Here is a 22,774-nt window from a genome sequence, read left to right as displayed (position 1 = left end):
AGGTAGGGATTATCCCAAGTAAGCTTCTGTTCCTCCATCTTACCTAATTTATTTATACCATCTTAGACACATCTGATTTCATGCCCAGAAAATAAATGAAGGAGATGGCCCTTTTAGTTTGGTTGTTGAAGACTTCTCCGTAATATCAGACTAGTGGCGTTGACCTGGTCTCTTGTTCTCAGGTACTTTGTTCTAGTCCAGATTGACTGTTTGTGTGGCTGCAGTGGCCTTCCAAACTCATTCTAGCTGGCACATACCTGGCTCCTTGGAAGTTATGTGTCAGCAGCTTCACTGCAAAACACTACCATCACACTGATCTGGGTTTGAATGCTTGTGGCACTGTTTACAGATGACTTGATTTTAAGTGAGTTAACCTTTAAGCCTCAGTTTCCTCATCTGTCAACTTGGTATATAATAATAGTACCTGCTTTTATTAGGTCATGAGGCTCAACAAAGTAAGTCAACTAAAGCTTTGGTGTACAGATTTAGATGTCAGAAAGGTATTACCATCATCATTATTATTAACTATGAATTAGTTGATGTAATCTTTTGCTTTTCTTGGATTGGCTGATTCACCATTAATCAGCCTTTATGTTTACGATTTTTTCATTTTTATCTATAGCCTTATCATCACATTGTTTTTATTCTTGTCTCCTTCGGATCATCTCAAGTGGTTGATAAATGTTTCATGTTATTCTGTCTCTGTCTCTGACTTTCTGTCTGTCCCTATTTTTGCCTAGGCAACTGCACACAGAATTCAAGGTACTATAATTCATAGATGTACAGAATAGCCAGATTGTGCAACTGGGAGGAATTCCTTTTACAGTGAAGAAAAACCCAGCAGCATGAAGCTACTTAGTGGTAGAGCCAGGCCTAGAAGCCAGGTTCTTTGGAGTTCTTTCTACCACATTTTTTTCTGTAACCCAAATTTCACATATACACATGTGCACAACTAAAGTACCATCCACAATAGGTTATTTTATCTAAAAGCACATTCTTCTCTCACTTCTAGTCATGGCAGGGATTTCAAGATCTGATGGTTTGGTGTAGCTATTTTCTGGTCCTCAGTCTCTTAGGAATTGCTGCCCTTTGAATGGAGAGTGTCTCTGCTTCAACATAGTTGTTCATGGAGCACAATTATCCATGAACTGTCCTTGTGACAGTACTCACCTCTCTGCCAAACTCTCCTTTTTTTTCTTGTGTTAATATAAATATCGCACATTTAGTTTCTTTCTTGTTTGATTCAACCTTTTTTTTTTCATTGCTGGTGATAGAACCCAGCATCTTGCACATGCTAAGCAGTACTCCACCACTGAGCTACAACTCCAGCCCATTTGTTCAGTTTTTTCATTAAAATTAGAAACATCCAGAAAAATAGAAAAAATGTACAGTGAACAGCATACACTCATTACCTAGATGCAACTATTACAGATATTTCTCTACCTTCTTTTAAAGTATTCTTTATAAAATATATAGGACATAATGGTTACATTTTATATATAACTTTTCCTGATTTATTTTTTAAAACTCACAGACATTATAACATTAGATACATTAGCATATATCTCAAAAAAAAAAAAAAGGACATTTTCCTGGAAAACCACAGTGGCACCAGTTTTGTCAAGCTGGTTACCAGTGGCTACCAGTAAGAATAATTCTCTAATGTCATCTGTTACCCAGTCCACATTCATTTTCCCCGTTTATCTCCAAAACATCTTTTATAGGTACTTTTTTCAATCCAGAATCTAATCAAGAACCACAACGTTACATTTATCTCTATGAAATCTCTTTTAATTTAATTTAGAATACCTCATTTTTTCCTCTACCCTTAACTTTTTAATGGCATTGATTTTATGAAGAGATCAGGCCAGTTGTTTTGTAAAGTTTCCCATATTCTGAATCTATCTGATTGTTTCTTCCTAGGGTCATTGAGCTTATTTCTCTCTACCTGATTTGCAGTAGACCGAAAGAAAATCAGATTAGATTCCAGTGGAACATTTTTTTGGCAGGATTTTTTCGTGAGTGATGCTGTGCCCTCCAAGTGGTGGCACATTGAGTCCCTCTTTTAATGCCATTAAGGATGATCATTGAGCTAGGGTGGTATAGATATCTCCATCCTTAAGAAACAGTCTTTCTCTTATAGCTAGTCATGTATGGGGCAGTTCTTTGGCACCATGAGAGTGCAGCATGAGCAGCCATTCATGATCAAACAGTTCTCTTTCTTAGGTAAAATTTGTACTGTGACATGTCCGTTTCAGCTTGAGAAAACTATTTACTGACAGGGGTCAGTTGAAAGCTCTGTTGATCCATTTCATTCCTTGATCTTCAATCCACTAGGAGAACACTTGGGTCTACAGTGAATTAGCTGTCAGACCAGGGTTTAGCCAGGAAAGAGATGGAGCAGGGCATTGTCTACAGGGCAGAGGGCTCACCACCAGCCTCCGCAGGATGTGTACATATGACCAGGTGTCTGTCTTCTTTCTTATCAAGCATGTAAACAACTTTCTTGGATCTTCTTTCAGACTGCTGGGAAAAGGAAAGGAAGCTTGTTTTAAGGGAGCTGTAGAAGCTGCAGGATGGATAGATGTGAGGTTTGCACCGGATCTTTCCTAACAAAAGGACTTTCTATTCGAGTTGACATGTGGGCCTGGGCTGACTTTTTGAAACAGGTTGCCGTTTGGATTCAAAACTCTGCGTGATTCAAGTTGTGGAGTTGGGGTGGGGTTTCTCCAGGACTTCTGAGTGTGTGAGAAGTTTCTAAACTCAAAAGGCTCCTTTTTTGGCACTGTAGCATCTTTCCTCTGTCGGCATCTTAAGAATCTGGGGAAACCATATAAAGATCAGAAACAAGTCTGGCCAGAAAGGCTCCCTCTGACACGGTCATTCCAACTCGTTGAGTCCTAGCCCATTCGGATGAGACCATATAAAGAGGCCATTTCCTGAATTTCCCGCTCTCCGCTGCTCATAGGCTCCTTTCTGTAGAAAGCTGGTATTTCAGGACTGCAGCCTGCAGTCACATGATTCCAACCCTTTACTCACAGTCGTTCCTGCCCTCTGTTTTATTTTTGGAGAGAGCACATTTTTGCTTCTCTTGAGGAGCTATGCAGGGTCCTGCCCCCTCCGACCAGCTGAGGCAGCCCCAGCAGGCTGTGCTCATTTCCCACACTCCAGCCGCAACTCCCGCGTTCAAGAGAGAGCGGAGGACACGCTGCCTGAGGGCTACCGTCACCTGTTCCTATTTCCGTCCCTATTGGGGTTGCATATTCTAAGATTCTTTTTGAAAAACAAGTTTGGGTAGTGTTACCTGGCAGTAAGTCAGCTAAAATTGGAAATCATTTTTCCAGCCATCTCTTGGGACTCTGCCTCTGGATTTCGGAAGCAGAATAATTGAAAGAATTGAAAGAATAAACCAGGATTTTTGAATTCTAGGATCAGGCCCACTCTTCCTTCTGGCACTTAGTGTCATTTGAGCTCTTTCTCATTCTGTTTTATTTGCCCCCTCTTCAGTAATACAGAGACAGCACACTGATTCCTTGCAGAGGATTCACTGAAACAATTGGTGACGTCTTCCAGTGTGCTCAGCAGAGAAGTCCTAGAGTTGATGGGCTTCAGGAGAACAAATGCTCCCAACTGATTCAGCCTGCTTGAGGATTATGTTTGATTTCAAGGATGGAGCAACAGCAAGTTCTTTTTCTCTTAAACAAGTAGGCTGTTATATAGAAATACGGGGTTCAAAAAATTGAGTAAGTCATGCTTTTGTGTTTCCTCTGGCCCCACCAAGACTTGATGGGTAGGCAAGGCAAGGACCCCTGGCCTGAATGGAAAGGTCTGTGGCTAGTGGGCTAAGCTTTCACTGGTCCAGGCAGGGACCAGCACTCTGATGGTTGAGCCAGAGAAGGCGTTCAGACCTCCACAGGTCCAGGCATCTGATCTGTCATCCCTGGGAAGGGAAAGCCCAACAGTTCAGGCTGCTGCTCCAGGAAGGAGCAGTGGTGGCAGTGTGGCCTACATGAGTGTCCTGTGTTTCATTGCCCTGAGGAGGAAACCCTGGGATTCTGTGGGGAATGGAGCTAACTAGCTATCTCGTTGTCATCAGAGTTCCTAGGGAGAACAGCCAGGCATCTTGGACCTAGACTGGCTGTGCAAAAGGAACCATCAGGCCTTTTATGTGCTATTACTGAGAGTAGTCATCTGCTTCCATTTCAAATAGATCGTTTGCACTTAATTTCAAGCTCCTGTATTATAACCAGATTCATTGGTTTCTAACTTAGAGCCTGCATTGTAAAATAATAGTTCCTGAGGGCCTGAGACCCCCAAAGCCTTTTCCCAGGAACCTTACCATTATGGTGACAGTGTAGCAACATTTGCTGTAGAACTGTGTGCTGCCTGCTGTATCATTTTGCCTCTGCATCTGGTTGCTTTGGAAGGCTTTTGCCTTTAGGTTTCCAATCCAACGTGAGCCCTACTTACCTCCAAAAGCTTCCTTTACCTCTCTTTCTCATCAGTACTTGTGGGTCAGTAGTGTCCTTTAGTCATGTGCCACAAGCTTTATACACACTTGTCAGAGCTCTTTTAATGATGCCCCATGAGAAAGTGACCCAGCCTGAACCACCATGGTGACAAGAAAACTGCAGAATTCACTGCCACTGCCGGTAAGCGAGGGATCCCTTCTCAGCTTCACCTTTGGACCTGGGATGGTCCTTTTCCTGGAACAACTCTGCGACTCCTAAGTCACTCATGCCTGCCTCCACCTTCATGGTGGCCTTCAGGGTTTCAGATTAAGCATGACATCTGGTCATCATGTAGATTTCTTTAAACTTTTTTGTTTTTTCTGCTTTGATTCTTTTGAAACAGGGTCTCACTCTGTAGTTGAGGCTACCTTCATCACAGCCTCAAACTCACAGCAATTCTGCCTCAGCCTCCCAAGAGCTGCGAGTATATTCATCAGCCACCATGCCTGGCTTGGTCATATAGATTTCATACAGTTGTACACAGTACATTCTCCTCCTTATTGGCTTCATTGAAGTGGGTAACATTTGAGGGCAGAAGTGACATCTTTTTCTTTCTTAGTGCACCTACGGCAGTGCCTAGCTCCTTACACAGGGACCAAAGCTGAATTCCAGGGAAAAGCATTACAACTTGGCAATAGTGGTTAATTCAATCTGTCTCACTAGCCAGGGTGTTTGTGCAGGGCCACAACAAGACTCATAGGAAGAGATGTTTACAGAAGTGTTTCCAGTCCTTGGGCTTGGAATGTAAGAATTTCAGGGTCTCACTGTGTAGCCCAGGCTGGCCTCAAACTCATGGCAATCCTCCTGTCTCAGCCTCCTGAGTGCTGGAATTACAGGTGTGTGCCACCATGGTTGGCCTAATGTGGAAAGCATTAAATGATAGTTTAACTTTAAAAGGCAGACGATTCTATGGCCAAGCAAAACATACAACCACCAGTTTATGACTTTATTACATTATCACAAAATAGTCCTATGTTTGGATCCATTCATGAAAGTTGCAGGCCACATTGGTTTAACACAGCTTCAAGAGCCTCTGGTTTAGTTCAGTTCACTTTACCATTTCATCTCTCCAGCCCCTGCCTTATGCATGGTAAGAGCTTAAGATAAGGGCCTTGGATTTTGCCTTTACACAACCTCGGCTTGTGAGAGTTCTGGTTTTTCTAATGCTAGCTTGTCTAAGCTTATAGTTCCAGTGCTCTATGCTGTCTCAACTACTCAGCCTCAGTGCTTCTGTTCCATGTTCCGGGGACTGGAAATCTAACTGGTTCTGACCAGGTCTTGTGTACCCCTAGTTCAGTCATCTGTCTCTAGGGGAAGGGAGCTGTGGCATACAAGGTATCCCCTTCTAGGCTATACGTGGGTGAGTGTGGGGTCGACTGGGGAACATCGATTCAGTCCCTTACTACCTCCTTAGATTTCCCCTTGGAAAGACAAACAAAACCTGGCTTTCTACTTCTGTATTTGTATTGTTCCTAACTGAAATGTAATGAACCTTCAGACAGCTCTGTTGCTGGCTTCATGCATTGCATAGGAAACTTGAGTTTGTTTTCTCTAAGGTGCTACTTACATTTCCCAGGCAAGAAACTAGATACAGGCATTCCAGGACGTGGGTCCTTCACAGTCATTTCCCGTGGGCCTGGCTCACCCTGCAGAAAGGCCCCCTACTGTAAATAGAGCCCATCCTTGGCAGGCTGGGACGCCACTAGAGAAGCAGGAAAGAAAACGTATCACAGTGTAAAATAAAAATATCAAAAGTGTAAAGGTATTCAGGCATGTCGAGGGAGTATTTTTTTAAAGTTCCAAGTTGGGCTTTAAGCCACAGAAAAAGGTCATAATGACACAACGTGTTAGTCTAGGAATCAGCAAAATACATCCTTTTCACCAAATTTGGCCCACTGCCTGTTTGTAGTTTTCTTGAAACTTAGCTGTACTCATTGGCTCACTACTGTTATGCCTATTTATTGCTCTCTAGTATCAGAGTGGGTAATTACCTCAATAAAAAAATATTCATCACTTAGCCCTTTATAGAAAAAATTTGCCCACCTCCGTTTTAGTCCTTTTTTCAAAGTACTTCTTTGGACTGAGAGCAGCAGTTATAGTTCTGTGAAGTTCTTGGAAAGGAGCATGGCCGTTTCACAGAACAGTCCTAGGAGAATGCCTGATAATTCAAAATAGGGAAGGTCTAAGCTGTTTTATCCAACTTCGGTGATTCACTGGACTGGTTGCTGTTCCCTTAGTATTTCTGGTTGAGACAGGCTGGTAAGAATTTGTGCTCTTGGGTGTCTAAATGTGTCCATTTTGGCTGAATGGTCCTTCCCACATAATTCGAGTAGATTTTAACTTACCAGTTTTGTTTATGTCTTCTAAGCAAGCTTTTTATATCTTTATTATTTTTGTCTTATAAAAAATGTAAGTTGACTGTTTTAAAAATTACAAAATGCATAGCAATACACAGAGGAAAAATTAAAATTGCCTAAAATTAGAGTCCCTTCCCCATCACATACATATAGCTAGTTAATGCTAAATATTACATATTGAAAATCTTTTCACAAAATCAGAAGTTTATGCCTACTGTTTTTAAACATTTTTGAAAATATGTATTGAACTTCATATCTTAAAGTAGTTTTGTAATGTCTTGCATTATTCGATTAATATTTTTATATGTACTATGCCATTTACTTAATTCCCTATTGCTAACCATTTTGGTTGTTTCCAACTATTATTCATTATTCAAAAGTAACATTATGTTCCTTTCTGTTTATTTCCTTGAGATAAAATTCCTGGGATTAGAAGTGCTGGCTCAAAAAATACTCGCTGACTGAGGGTGGAGCTCAGTAGTAGAGGTCATGTTTAACATGTGCAAGGCTCTATGTTTGATCCCCAGGGCCCGCCCTCACCCCCCCAAAAGTTTGCACGTTTTAAATGTTTCCATAGATACCTGCCAAATGGCTTCTCAGAGCTATTCCAGTTTATACACCCACCAGGAGGGTCTGAAAGCACCCAAATTTTCATAGCTAATTGGAAAGCTTACTGTATTTTGATTCATACATATTTTATTTTTATATTTTTGGGGGCATTACTTTGGAAGGCTGTTGACTTTGGTGACTTGAAACTCAGTATCTATGCTGCGTGACTGCATGTGTTAAGTGACTGTCATTTTGGCTTCTCTTTCATCACAGGCTCCCCCTCCCAAACCTCCTCGCAGGCTGGGAGGCTGGATGGATGATTCGAGGACCTCAAAGTGAGTACCCTGCAGCTCACGGGGGTGAGGTGGCAGTGAGCAGGGTGGGGTGGGACATTGCTCCTGTGTTGCTGTTTTGTTTTTTTATGATAGTTTTATTAAGATATAATTCACATGCCATTCAACTCACCCATTTCAAGAGTACAGAGTACAGAGTTCTTAGCATAGGTTGTACAGCCCTCGCCATGATCAATTTTTGGAGTAAATTTTTATTCTCACCCTACCACTCCACCCTGATTTGTTAGCAGTCACTTTCCATGCCACTCCCTCCCCCGTGGTAGGCAATCAATTCTTTATCTCTATGGTTTGCCAGTTCTGGATATTTTATATCAGTGGAATCAAACATTTTATGCTCTTTTATAACTTTCCTCTCTCAATAATATTTTTAAAAGTTCATCCATGTTATAGATTTCTGTTTTTTTAAATCATAGTTATAGATTTTCTGTGTTTTTAAATCAATTTTCTAAAGAGAATATAATTGTATATTAGTAACTCTTGATAAACTCCATAGTACATCTGCCTAGATATAAGTCGTTCACTTATGAAGAAGAGCTGTACAGCCTAGGTGTGGTGTTGCATGCCTGTAATCCTAGCATTCTGCAAAGCTAAGTCAGGAGGATTGAAAATTCAAGCCCAGCCTGGGTAACACAGTGACTTAACAAGACACTGTTTCAAAATAAAAATGCGTTTTAAATGACTGGGATGTTGAAGGCCTTGGGTTCAACTGAAATGAAAACCAAATAGTATCATTGACCTGCCTGGTGGGTACATGGGGTTATCAAAGTCAGTGATGTGAGCTGACGTGAATATTGGTGCCATGACCATCCACTGTTACTCATCAGTTTGTTCTGTGACCTCAGTTCTGGAAAGAATAACCTTATATCACAGTGTATGTGCCAGCACCTTCTAAGCCATGGGGGGCTTGCAATGTAGGGCTGTGGATGCAAATCCTGTTCAGCAAAGTGTTAGGTGTTTGCATCACCAAACCTTTGCATGTGCATATCCATGCTTCCTGCAGGGTGATGCAGAGAATTTGCTATTGATTTTTAGCTCTGTTGGCCTTTCCACAGCTTATACCAGAAGCTGGTTCCATTTTGAGGGATAGCAGAGCAACAGATTCTAGAATCAGATTACCTGTTTTTACATCCCAGCTACTTACTATATCGGAGACCTTGAGCAAGTTATTTAACCTGTCTGGCCTCAGTTTCCTTATTTCTGCAATGGGGTTATGGACGATTGTGAAATTAATCCACATGTGTGACGAGTACTCAGAAGATGGTGCATACCTATAATTCTGGCACTCTGGGAGTCTGAGGCAAGATGATCAAATTTGAGTCCTGTAACTTAGCTACTTAACAAGGCCTTATCTCAATAGATAGGTAGTTAAATAGAGTTGTGGGGATACAGCTCATTGAGAATACCCTAAGTTCAATCTCTATTATAGTCAGAAAATAAAATAAAAAATTTTAAAACTGTGGTCAGAAAACAAAAGCACTAGGAAGCACTAGAGAAGTTTTGATTACTGCTAATTTTAAAGTGGCTTTGTTTCTCCCAGAGATCACTTTGCTCATATTCTTCTCATAGGCATTCTGGCGGGTGGTGACATTTATGAGTTGTAGGAGTTTGGAGATATTTATGGTTGAATATGAAAGATCTGTTTGGAAGAAATTTCAGGTCAAGAAAAGCAAGAGTTATTTTAAATATCAGGAATCCTCTTTAACTGGAGCTACATTAGAGCCTTAAGCTTAGAAATGTCAGATTCCCAAAGCTTTTCCTACCAACAGTCTTTCCTAAACCGGTGACTTTAAGAATTCGATATAACTGATGACTGAGTTTCTGCTAGCATATGGGAATACACATGACTCCAGTAGAGAGAGGACTCTGGGGCCATTCAGTAGGAGCATCCATAATTCTGGGGCGCTTTCCAAATTAGTTTGTCTGGAATAAAGAGAGAGCATTCTTCAAACTTTTTCCTCCCATCTTCAAAAGAGCAGATTTTCATCTGATTTAAGGTGTGACGATTAAGTCATCTCTTGTTTTGCCCATAGGACACAACATCACAATAAGTTTTAAACCACAGGCATCTGATTCAGACATATCTGGGTCTGAATTCAAGTTTTAACACTTAGTAGGCAGTGTGAACTTGGGGAAGTGAATCTAACTCTATAAAGTGCCAATAGTAGTACATACTGCAAAGAGCTTTTCTGAGGTGAGTCTTCAAATATAGGAAGAGCATGCAGCGCAGTGCTAGTACCTATTCAGTTGCTGTTATTTTTATTACGAATAACAAGACTAAGAGTGGAGCATCAGGAAGAGCGTACTAACTCAGGTCTCTCTCAGCTCAGTGCTTGTACACCGTGCAAGTGTTAGAGAACACGGCTCTAAAGAGTGGTCTCTATAGCTTGACAGTGCCAGCTGCCACTGTTAGCAGCTTCTGTTAGCTTCTTTAGCACTCAGCAATTCCGGAGCAGACAGATTCTGGGTTGACAGGGTTTAGTTGCAGTTGGTCTTTATGATCCGTGAAATTTCCTTCATTACTTGAATCTAGTTCATCTAGGGGATTCTGACATGAAGAATACTGTTTTGAGACTGAGGCAGTTTACTGGCCCTTTGCCTTTAGTCCCACTTTGTAGATGACCTAAGGGGACTCCTAGATGCCTAAAGGTAGAAGGAGCAAGTGCTAAGTATCTGTTAGTTTAGAGTCCTGTTCTTACTGTGTTGTTTTGGCAGGGTTCAGATTGAATCCAGGGCCTTGCCCTGAGCTTCTCTAGGCTTTTTATTTTTCATTTTGAGACAGCATTTGGCTGTGTCACAAGTTTGCCAGCCTCGCATTGAATTTGCAGTCCTCCTACCTCGGCCTCTTACTGGGATCCTAGGCCACAGTGTCCTTCTAAAGTCCGGTTGGAAAGGCTGGATTACAGATTATTTTGGTGGGGTTAATTCTTTGCACTGTCTTGGGTGAAAAGTAAATAAAAAAGTATATTTATTACACCAGTGAGATGGGCAGCTGTCAAGCTTACTTAAGTTGTACACAGGAATGGTTGCTTTTCCCAAAGAATAGGCATTCCTTATGTAGAATTTCCTTTACCAGTTTTTTCCAATTCTTTCCTCCTTCCCCACTTACTTTTCTGAACTATTTGAAAGGAAGTTAGGGATCTCATGACATTTTACTCTTTATAGCCTAGCATACATCTCTCAAGATTAAAGACATTCTCCAGATTATCACAGTATGATGATTACATCTAGGTCCTTGTGTGGTGATTTAATATTTAATATATAGTTTATATTTAAATTTCCTCCATTTATACCTGAGGTATCTTCTATGGTTGTAGGATCCAATCAGAGTCCATGCATTATATTTGGTATTTCTGACTGTTTTAGTCTCTTGATCTAAATACTTTCCTACTTCCCATTCATAGAAAGATAATGACTTTTTGAGGAATCCAGGCCCAGCTGTCTTGTAAAATGTCTTATACTTATTTCTCTCTCTCTCTCTTTTTTTTTTAGTCCTGGGGATTGAACCCAAGGTCTTTACACTAAGTCACATTCCAAGCTGGTTTTTTTTATTTTTAAAGTTTGAATTTGGCTAGACTTGAATTTATAATCCTCCTGCTTCAGCCTCCCAGAGTGCTGGGATTGCAAGCATGCATTATCATGCCTGGCATTCTCTATAATTGATTCTCCATTGTTAGATTCAAGTTAAAGTTTTTTGGCAACGTGAGGTAATACAGTGTGTATTCTTCATGGCATATGGAATGAGAAAGGCACAGCATGTCAGCTTAGCTTTGTATCAGTCTTACTAAGTTTGATCACTTGCTTAGTGGTAATATTAAGGGTTCTCTATTAAGAAGTTTCTTTTTTTCCTTCTTAATACATAGTGGTCATCTGGGGATGTGCTTTGAATTTTGTTCCCCACAGCATTTGACTCAGTGCTTTTGGCATCCGTTAATGTTCTTTGCCAGGATCAGTTATTATATCAAGAATTGCAAAGTGTTAGTTTTCTAACTCCATCACTTATTCTGTATTAACCACCTGGAGTTTTGTTTTGTTTTGTTAATAAAGAAGACGACTTTGCCCTCTAGTTTCTGTTCTCGCTCTCTCTAAAATCATGTATTCCTGGATTTTTATTGTTGTTCATTGTATTGTAATCCATTTCCATCATCTTTTTTTTCATAATATTAAGTTTTAATGTCCTGAGTCCCAAATCTGGGCAGGGGGAACTCCAAGCTGGCTCTTTGCATCTTTGATCTTATTAGCACTTGAGCACTTGCTTGCTTTCTGCCACCAACATGTCCCAAGAGTGCTTTGTACTGTCCTCGAGCAGTCCTGGAATCAGCTGCTTCTCCAAGGAGTCCCAGCTCCTTTGGGAAGAATATTAGAACTCAAGGTCCGGGCAAACACTACTTACTGCTCTTGGGATGTCATTGCTTCCTGGCTCTTTAAATGAACAGAGCTGGAAGGAAAACAAAAAAAAAATTTTTTTTTTTAGGCAAGCTGGCCTTACTTTGTAGCCCAGACGGGCCTCAACTCACAGTAATCCTCCCGTCTTAGCCTCCTCTAAGTTCTGGTATTCCAGAGGTGTACCACTATTTCTAGCTTGAACCTCGTTTTAAGAACCTCCTTTTTAAATACATGCTCTGGCTTTAACACATAGGAGGTAATTCTGTAATTACTACCCTCATGTCACCTCTAATAAAACCTCTTAAGGAAAGCTTGTAATTTCTTTGCAGTTCTTCTTATGCTTAGAATATATCATATACAAAGGTTTATAATACTGTTTTCAGAAATTACTTGAATCCTTTCTCATTTGGGTTATCAGTTTAATATACAGATTCATTAAAATTTTTGTGTTTAAGATTTTTAAAAATCTTTTTAACTTACTTTTGAATACATAAAACATTGACATGGGTCAGAAGTTAAAACTGCACAGAAAGATACATTCCCATTGTTGTCCTCTTTAGGTTGTTCCCATCCCTCCCTTGTGTATAATCTCTTTGTTAGGTTTTGTATCCTTACTCTACTTTTTTTTTTGCAGGAATAAATATATGCTGAATGTCAAAATTCTCGACAGTTTCTATATGTCAGGAGTCAGCACACACTTGCCCACAGGCCAGCTGCCTATTTTTATCAATGAAGTTTCATTGGCACACAGCCACAGCCTTTCATTTTTAAAATTTAGATCTCTGATCCATGTGGAGTTTATTCGGGTATATGGTGTAATGTGTGAATCCAGTTTTATCTTTTTCTAAATGACTGTATTCTGGTACCACGTATTAAAAATCCATCTTTCCCTAGTGCTTTGAGAAGTGACATTTGCCATATTCTGACACTTTGTATGTACCTGCTTTATGCGTAGTCTACTTTGGGCTTATTTTCTGTCCCAGTGGCCTTTCTGTCTATTCCTGTGCTGCTAAGTACCACACTATTTTCTTTACAGAACATAACACTTGTTTTTAATGTAAGTAAAACCAAGGTGACTTTGAAATGCAAGTCTCATATACAAGTGAGAATCTAGCAGAGGAGCCTCATTTAGGAGATTTTAGTGCTTGTAATATCTTGAATTTACTTTGAAATGTGGAAATAAGACAAATTTTATGTCTGCTTCTTGGAGAACAAAAGACTATTACAAGAGTTTATTCCTCAGTGAAAACACCAAAGAATTTTCCAGCTCAATCAGTTTTGTCTTTTGCAAAGAGATATTTTGCTTTTCATGTGTTCCTTTCCAAGATATTCCCTAGCTTGACCCCTTATCCTGTGGCCTTTTGTGACTCCTCTGATGTTGGAATGCCCAGGAAAGGTCCTCAGTGCTTTGCATGATCTCAACCAGTATCAAGCACGTGCTAATGCTTTAAAAATTTATATCTTTAGCCCAGTCTTTCCTCTGATTTTCCAGTTGTCTATCTGATATTTCCTCTTAAATACTCAACTTAAACCTAACATATCCAAATCTGTCCTTTTGATTCCCACCCCTGACACCACCTCCTCTAACCCGTGCCTTTAAAGTTTTCCCTAAATTTTGGGGCCATGATCCTGTCTACTCAGACCATAAACATTGGAATCGTCTTGATGGGGTAAGAGAGGCAGTTGAGCTGCACTGAGGACTTCCATCATGAAGTTTGGAAACATGAGCTCGAACTCACAGAATGCTCTAGGGAAAACCAGGACTTTATAAGATGTGCTTCCTGTCCTGTGAGAGCTTGACTCTAATTGAGAACATCAGGCATTTTCATTCACAAAAACCAGGAATGTCAGTAGGAGCACATCATAAGTGAGAAGCAAGTGGAATGAGAAGCATTAGCCATGAGATTTGGAAGGAGAGAGCAGGCACTACGATCAAGGAGCAATGCAGAGGAGATAGGGACTGGGCAGGATGAATTCTGATGAGCATGGAGGATTGTAAGAGCTTCCTTTAAGGTTTGGCATTGAGAGACACTAACCGTATTATTGTTCTGGTTATTGCACAGAATTCAGACTGGAAAATGGTGTACTCACCTGAAATTCCTTTTTGGATGATGATAATAATAGCATAGCACTATGTGAGGTGCTTGTCTTATCTTGGCCATTAGAACAAATTATATATCAGGAGTTTAAAAGATACTTATTTCTCACTGCCCTGGAAATGAGATCAGAGTGCCAACATGGTGGGATTCTTGGTGAGGGCCTTCCTCCTAATTACATCCTCATGTGGTCTTTCCTTGGTATCCAGAGAGAGAGAGAGAGACAGAGAGACAGAGAGACAAAGAGACAGAGAGAAGCAGAGGCCTTGTGACTTGGGAGCTCCACCCTCATTACTTCATGAGAACCTAATTACTTCCAGACAGCATCATGTTGGAGGCTAGAGTTGCAACATAAGAATTTGGGGGAAGAGTTGACACAAACATTCAGGCCATGCTGCACGTTACATATGTGTCGCACCACTGTACTAGGTAGGTTCCCTTCTTCAGAGTAGGCATCCCTTATAAGAAGAGTCGGAGGAGAGCGAGGCTTACCTAGGCCTATAAATTGTCACCAGTGGGAAACAGAAGGACTGTATATGGCTCTGAGAGAGGGACTAATAGCCAGGAAATACGAGTATGTGGGATGCCTTTCCTTTATTTGTGTCACACTGCTCGAGAGAGAGCAGAGTGTTTGTCAGCTAGTTTAGTGGCTAGAGATACTAGGTGCTGGAACTCATGCTCACCCCTGAGGCACAAGAAACAGCCACTGCTTGGGACCTGGAGCTACTACCTGTTCCTTCTCCTGGCACCAGAGTAATAGCGGTCCCAAACATTCCATTGTGGAACCAGCTGCCCTTGGCTCCCAAGTTGCCCAAGTTGGGATACTTACTCAGGAGTAGTTGATGGGTCACTGACTTGACCGTAGGGAATGGAACTGAGGAACTTTACCAGAGCTGGTAAAGAGAAGAAGGGAAGGGAGTCCGATTAAGTTTTGTCTTAAAGTGTCTGTTTTTGGGTTTGTCCCTGCATTGATCTGCAAGGGAATGAGGCAAGTAATGGCCCCTCAGGGACTTTCAGGACTTTGCTCTCAATGTCAGCCGTCATTTTCAATCACCCTCTCCCTCCCAGCCATTAATTTTGGCCCAGGATCATGGGGACTTGTCCATCTATCACTCCTAATTGACACTAAATGATCTGTCAGTTTATTGATGAACGGCAGGAGTGGAATTGTCACAATATATTTTACTTTCTAACAACTCCTCCTGACAATTTTACCTTGTCCATCTCACTCTCCTCACATAAATCTCCATTGGCTGCTCGTTCTTCCTCGTGGGCCGTTCTGGTGCCAGCCACTTCCACACCATCTGCACGTGTCAAGGACATCAAGATGGCGGGAGAACTGCCGCGTGCTGGCCCCAAGTACCCCCGCCTTCTCTTTCTCTTTTTTTCTTAATGGCATAGATGTTCCAAGAATACTAAAGGGCTTCTGTCCTCTTCCCTCCCTGTCATTGCCGTATCAGAATCTCTTTACCTTCTTGTTAACAGCGAGTAGTTAATTCTTATTAGGTGACAAAGGTGTGAAAGGCAAAAACTCCCAGAGCCAGTCTGTTGCACAGCTACAAACACATGCTTTGTCCTCTTGAGCCAGCTCAGTCACAGGCTTGCAATCTTGCAATGCCAGTTCCTTAGGAAGATGTGACAGAGAGGGAGGGTCATGTGCTTGTGCTGCACTGGGGTGTACATGTACCAGGATGCCCTGCCCTTGGGCCCACTGGGCCAGGTCTGGTTCTGCCAAGATCCAGGGCTAGTTATCTATGCCCCTGAGAAGGCTCTATCCACCCCAACTTGCCTTTCAGATGTTATTTTTAAGCGCTCATGACTTGAAAGATAGGAAATTACTGGGTACACTCTCATAAGAAGGTATGCCTGTAGATGTGAAAAAAACCATTCCTCTGTGAGGCCAGTAATGAGCAGAGGAGCTTGACAATATGGAAAGAATGTCATTGATTCCTCTCCTTTTTCTGCTAGAGATCATTTTTGGTAATTGGTAAGGACTGTTTTTATTTATCAACCATCATGCATTAACTTGCCTATCAGAATTAATGGTAATTCCTTAATGTTATTTGATACCTAGATCATATTTAGTTATTTTCATTGTCTCTAAGATGTCTTTGTAGCATTGGATTATAAAAAGTACAAATCAGGGTCCACACTGTATTTAATAGCGCTCTCCTTCCCTTCTCCCATCATTTCTTCTTTCTTTGTTGTTGTTGTTTTGTTAAGAAACTTGTCCCATAGAGTGTTTGCATTTTAGACTTGACCCATTTCTTCCCAGTTGTGATATTTAACTTGTTTCTCTAGCCCCGTGTTTCCTGTTAAGCTGATAGTTAAGTTTCTATCCAGTATAGTTCAACTTAGGCTTGCTGTTTTGGCAGGAATGCTTTGAAGAGGGAACCACATACATCCGTTTCATCTGAAGGCAGAGGAGGGGTAGTCCACGTAGGGTGAGGCTATGATTGGTCAGTTGGGTGTGATTCTCCACTTTACTGTCTACATCAAACTTTGTTGCAATGGTTGTATGATCCAGGTTGATAGCTGCCTAGAGAAACAATTTCTTTGATAATTTTTCTAGTTTTCACTTATTAATGGAAATTATTTTGTAAAGAACTTCCTCTCACAACTGTTTGATTGTCTGAAATATAATTTAGAATATTGCCTACCCCCAAATCTTTTATTTTTAAAATTACTAAACCTATTAAAAAGTTGGAATGATAGTATAGTAAACAGCCCATTTCCTTCACTGTGAACAGCCAGTGGTTAAAGTTTGCTTAGTTGTAGCTCTTCTCTCACTCTTCCATTGTGTTTGTCTATATTTTTTACCGAGCTCTTTGGAATTGTAGCCATCTTTGCTTTTGCATTATTATTAAATAGTAAGTGGTTACTATGCAAGAGATTTTTACCAGTATTTCTGAGTCATATAGTGTTTGGCCCATATAGATACACAGTATATATTTGATCAGTGAGTGAACTATGGATATTTCTTATGGAGCGCCAATAATTAAGAGGATATCACATGCGCCTGAGACCCAGTAAAGTAAAATCTGTCCCTCAGATTTTCATCAGTAAACACAATTTGGCTTATTTGGTTTTCAAGAAAAACAAAATTTGAGGTATTATTTCCCACCTAGAAATAAAAAGAGAATTTATTTCCCACCTAGAAATAAAAAGAACCTAGAATTGGTTTGATATAACTAAGGATCCTAAGAACCATGGATTAACAGTTTCTTGGTTCTTACCAGTTAAGTCCTCCCTCCCACCAGACACATAAATAGCAATGTCTCTGTTCTGTACTCTTCGTTATCTGAGACAAAATTTCTCACTGAGCTTTCTGAATCTCAATATAGGGCAGGACTACCTCATTTTTAAGGGCTATATAGTAGTCTGGAATTGTTCATCTCTGTGAAAAGCAATCCTAAGCAGACTGGATATATTTTTCCAGGCTAAGAAAGCAGACTTCCAGTCTTTCCTTATGAAATTGACATCATGCAGCTCTTGAATGTCACACGTGGGGTGGGGGGAGAATCATGCACTGCCAGGTGAATGGATATAGAGATGTTTGGTGCAGAAAAGCTAGAGACATTCTAGGTCAGCGGTTGCAAACCTACAGCACGTGTGTTGCAGCAGACTGTATTATTGAAGGATCTAAAATGTTCGCTGTCACTGTTCTAGGCTACAGTTACTGCAATTTAGGGCTCTGAATGACTTGTGCAGTGTCACAGAAGCATTTATATTTGCAAATGACTACACGTGAAACCACTGTACTTTTGTTGAGTGCTTCCCAGTTCACTGTAGCATTTGCATACTTTGCTTCCCACTCTGGAAAGTAGAACAGTCTTTACGACAGGTGCTCTTAGTCACGTGTCTCCCTGGAGTAGGGGTGAGCGCCTGATACCCCCAGGGTGGCGGTGAGGAGGACAGTGACCCCTGATGTGAGCTCGTTGCCTGCGCATGTGGACTAGGGAGGAGGCAGTGCTTCCCAGGTGCCTGTGAAATGCCTCCGGTACAGCTGCCACCCCTGCCTTCCCCACAGCCTGCTCCAGCATTCTCTCTGGTCTTCAGCTTTTCTTAATTAAGCTATCCTTGAATTTAATCATAATTAAAAACCAGACGTGCCTCTGAAATGGGGTCTGAGCATGGCCTTGGCTTTTGGCACTTTGTAAGCACCAGGTTTGCAGTGACAGTTCTCCAGAACTGGAGCTCGCTGTTTCTTGGAACCAGGGGTAGGAGAATAGAGTCCGGTGGTCTCTGAGAGTCAGGAAAGGAGTGGGCTGGCCACAGAAGGATTTCTTAAGTAACAACAGGGAAAAAAGCACATCTTCCTATGGACTATCCCTTTGTTCCTCTGGTCTGTCTCATAGTGCAGGGTCCTCTGGACTAGAAAGTTAGAGCCAGTGTCTTTCTGGTGGTATCGTCAGTGCTGGCTGGGATCTGTGTGAACACTCCCATTGGTGGGAAACTCATTGGAAGCAAACTGGTTGACTATAATTTTTCTCTTTTTTTCTTTCGAGTGTGTGTGTGTGTGTGTGTGTGTCTTTTTGAGACAGGGTCTTGCTATGCAGTTCAGGCTGGCCTTGAGCTCACTTTGTAGTCCAGGCAGGTCTCAAACTTGCAATGATTCTCCTGCCTCAGTCTCCTGAGTTCTGGGATTACAGGTATGCACCACCTCTCTTGGCTACTGAGTCTACTTTTTAAATAAAGTTTTTTTTATTTGTCCAGGAAAATCAAGAATACTTTGATGACATAAAAATTCAAACAAATTTACCTGCAACTAATGTCCCCTCCAACTCTAGCCACCTCTCTAGAAGTCACTACCATATGTTGGTGTCATTTCGATGCTTTGATAAATACATAGATACATCGATGATCCCTGGCTTCCAGTGAGGGTTTCACATATACATGTTAGACTACAATGGTGCGAAAGCAGTGTGGGTTAGTAAAAACCACACTTTAGATTTTGAATGTGGGTCTTTTCCCAGGCTGGTGGTAATCAGTGGCAGCAACACAAAGCCCAACACAGTCATATCCTCAAAACAGGACCTTGAGGTAGGGCCAGTTACTAACCCTGCTGGTGAGTGAGGAAGCAGGTTTTTAGGAAGCCTAAGTGATCTGCCATGAGCCACGCAGCTGGTGCATAGCCAGTAGGAAGAGTGAGCCAGGAAAGCCTGATTGTAGGTGTTACATGCTTGTTCACTGTGCTTTACTGCCTTCTGGGTAGTCCCTTTGCCATGGTGGGGCCTCAGCAGCTATATTGACATGGCTCCAACATGCGCCTTCTGTGAGGAAAATGGCAGAGAGAGAGTGGGTGGCCTGAACCCTCCCTGACCGCTGGCTACCTGGCTGCAGAGCCCCAGTCAGACGCCTGACCCTGCAGAGAAAGGGTGCTGCCTGTACTCAGGGGCATAAGTCAAGGCCATGCTAGCCCTGCCATTAAAAGGCTTAATTATGTAGTCATTTCGTTCAGTTAGGCATTGGAGACGATTGTCCCTTCTCACCCTGTAGTGCCCTCCAACAATTGGATCCATTCCCAGGCAACCAGCTCAGGAGCCAGGCACTCAGGAGCCCTGGCAGCTCACACTCCTGGTTTTAGGGCCTGTGACTGCATTCTTAGGCCGAGGACAGAGTGGCCCAGAGGGAGGCGCACCTTCTGTATGGCCAGGTGCCGGCCTCAGAGGCAGCTTCCGGGTCACTGCTGAGCCCCCTCCTGTGGCAGGGCTGCCCTTCCCTGTGCCTGTGTTAGAAGTCAGCACATCTGCTTGTGTTCTTGTCTCCATCTGCCTCTCACTTGCCAGAGAAACTCGGGGTACATCATGGGTGCTCTTTGATCCTGGGTTCCCTGAGCGGCTTAGACTAGATGATCTTATGGTTCCCTTTTCCACAGCAGGGAATTATGATTCTGGAAAATAAGTGCCACGTAACTATGGCTCCTGGGTGGAAAGTTCAAGAAAAGTAAGCTTTGAGCCTCTTTTCAGCAAAGGATTTTTTTTAAGTACAAGAGAGTGCACTGAGGGCCTTTGCACTGAGCTATATCCCCAGCTCATTTTTACTTTAACTTCAAGGCAGGGTCCTGCTAAGTGGCTAAGTTCCCTGGGATGTTCTCCAACTTGGCAACTCTCCTGCCTCAGTCTCCCAGAATGCTGGATTACAGGCCAGTGCCGCCATACCCGGCAAAAGGGGACACTCAGGAAAGTCGGCAGGCAGGCACAAAGTAGCACCCTGGGTGAGGCACTGGGAGCAGCCAGCTTATCGCCCTTGGGTTTTGATTCTTTGGTGCTAAAACCAAGTGGTCTCAAGGAGCCCACCCCTCTCAGAAAGTGTGTGTGTGAATATCTGACAGGCCTGTCTAGAAGACTTCTCAGAACAGGTTGGGGTAGCCTGTGAGTCATTGTCTTGGAGTGAAACAGTTGACCAACAGTGAGGTGGGAACAGGCCTTCCAGGCATAGGCCAGGTGTACGGCGGCCCGGATGTACCACAGGGTTTTAGAATGAGCTCAAGAAGAGGATGGGGAGGTCGGGTAGGGAAGGGCCTGGCTCAGGCTGTGGGAACTACTTTATTTTCAGGATCTAGAAGCCACTGCAACGTTGACTGGTGTGTGATCAACGGAACAAGGGATGTCCTATCACACCTCTTCAGAATGCCTTTTTGATGCGGCAGCATCTTGGCATAGTTGCAGGTGGGAAAGGAAATGGGTTTCTCCCAAAGTTGGAATTCTCTTTCTTCCTACTGAGCTCTCAGTCATTCACCCTGAGAGCAGACGTGTGGGGGTTTCCTCCTTACACCAGGTGTTTCTCAGTGGGCACCAACAGGTGTCCTGTAATTTAACTCAATTCTGCCACTGTCTGGAGTTAGATCAGATCCTTCAAGTTTAGTTAATTTGCTAAAGCAGCTCAGGGAATTGAGGGAAATACTTGATTTACTATTGCTGATTTTTTGTTTGTTTTTGTTTTGTTTTATTGGTACCAGAGATCGAACTTATGACCTCGCACTTGCCAGGCAGGCACTTACACCGAAGAGTTAACTCCCCGGCCCTTACTATTGCTGGTTTATTGCAGAGGATATTTGCTATGGTCTGGGTCTGGAATGGCCCCAAAGCCCCAAGTATTAATGACTTGGTCCCCGACACTTGCTATTTGGAAGTAGTAGAACCTTCAGGAGGTAGGACTGTGGAAAGGAAGTTGGTTTTCAGGGGTGTCCGTCCCCTTATGGTGGATGGGATCCAAGCTTTGTCTTTTGGTTTCTTTGCTTCTTGACAGCTACGATATGAACAGCTCTCTTCTGGCAAGTGCTGCTGCCGTGATGAGCTGTGCTGCCACAGGCCCAAGGCAAGAGGGCCAAGGGTCCTTGGACTGTAACCTCTAAAATTGGGAGCCAAATAAGCCTTCTTGCTTTTAGATTGATCATCTTGGTGTTTTTTTTAGGGTAACATAAAGCCCCTTAAGAGTACTCTAAAGGATGCAAGCAAGCAGCTTGATGAAGAGACACTCAGGGCAAGGTTAAGGGGCCAGAGCTCAGGAGCTCTGTCCGTGTGGGGTAGGGTGAGCTGCCCTTGCAGCACACGGGTATGTGGTTCCTTAGCCTGGAAGCTCCCAGAGCCTCTGTCTTTGGGTGTGTTTGGGGGCTGATTACATAGCCATGGCTGATTAGATCATATGCCATTGGTGATCAGCTCAGCTTTAGCTTCCCCTCATACAGGTCTGGGAGTCAGGATAGAGAGGCTGGGAATCAGGACCCCAAATTCCACTCCTTTCATTGCAAACAGTCCTATATCCTTAGGCCCCGCTACGTCCCGAGCTATCAGTCATCCTGTTAGCTTATGAAAAGATAATTATCATTTTGGAAATTCCTAGGGTTGGGGGAACAGTGTGCCAGGAAACCAAATCCATATGTTTCTTATTGTAACTCTCACTGACACACAGTGAGGGACTCTCAGCTGCCTTCTGCAGGGTGGGTGTGCTCTCCTGAGGCCGGCAGAGGGGAGAGGCACTGTTCTTCTCTTTCCTCGAGCGTGGGACCGTTCTCTAGCAGATGTTGGCCATGTCTGAGAATCACTCACCCCCGATCCCTTTTACCTCGCTGCTTTCTCTGAGAGCGGAAGTAAGGTTAAGTGAGGAAGACTGTGCCAGGTTGGCTTGTCAGGCTGCTGTCCTTCTCTAGAAAGGATCCTCATCTGCCAGAGAATGAGCTTTGAGCTGCGGTTGCATTTACCTACAAACATGAAAATTCCGTCAGTGGCAGTTTAGACAGGAAAATGTTCATCTCAGAAACAAGAGGACCCGGGCTCAGCAGCCCCGCCTGCAATGCCAGCCCTGAGGGCATGCAGTTTTTCCATCTTTTGGAGCCACATCCTCAGCATGTGGCTTTTGTCATCGTGCTTATACCTCTTGATTGTATGATGACTGCTCCACCTCCAGGCATCACATCTGTTTTCCAGGCAAGAAAGATGGAGAATAATGTGGAGGTGACTGTAAAGGGCTCCCTTAGACATTGTTTTTATGAAGGTGAGGGAGAAGGATATACTCTTTAGGGG

General features: G+C 42.6%; 1 protein-coding gene across 1 annotated transcript in view; it reads left to right on the top strand.

The window, feature by feature from the left end:
- Positions 1-22,774, top strand: part of Ift43 (intraflagellar transport 43) — an 88,247-nt gene that overhangs the window by 29,370 nt on the left and 36,103 nt on the right. Inside the window, exon 3 of the mRNA XM_005004833.3 lies at positions 7,691-7,752. Coding sequence (XP_005004890.1) covers positions 7,691-7,752 — 62 coding nt within the window. The remainder of the gene's footprint in view (positions 1-7,690; positions 7,753-22,774) is intronic.

This window comes from Cavia porcellus, unplaced genomic scaffold (genome assembly GCF_034190915.1).
Source record: "Cavia porcellus strain 051 isolate PalLab524CR breed Dunkin Hartley unplaced genomic scaffold, mCavPor4.1 scaffold_31, whole genome shotgun sequence".
Classification (NCBI taxonomy): Eukaryota; Metazoa; Chordata; class Mammalia; order Rodentia; family Caviidae; genus Cavia; species Cavia porcellus.
Note: the sequence above shows the minus strand (reverse complement) of the source record. Positions and strands in the feature narration are given on the sequence as shown.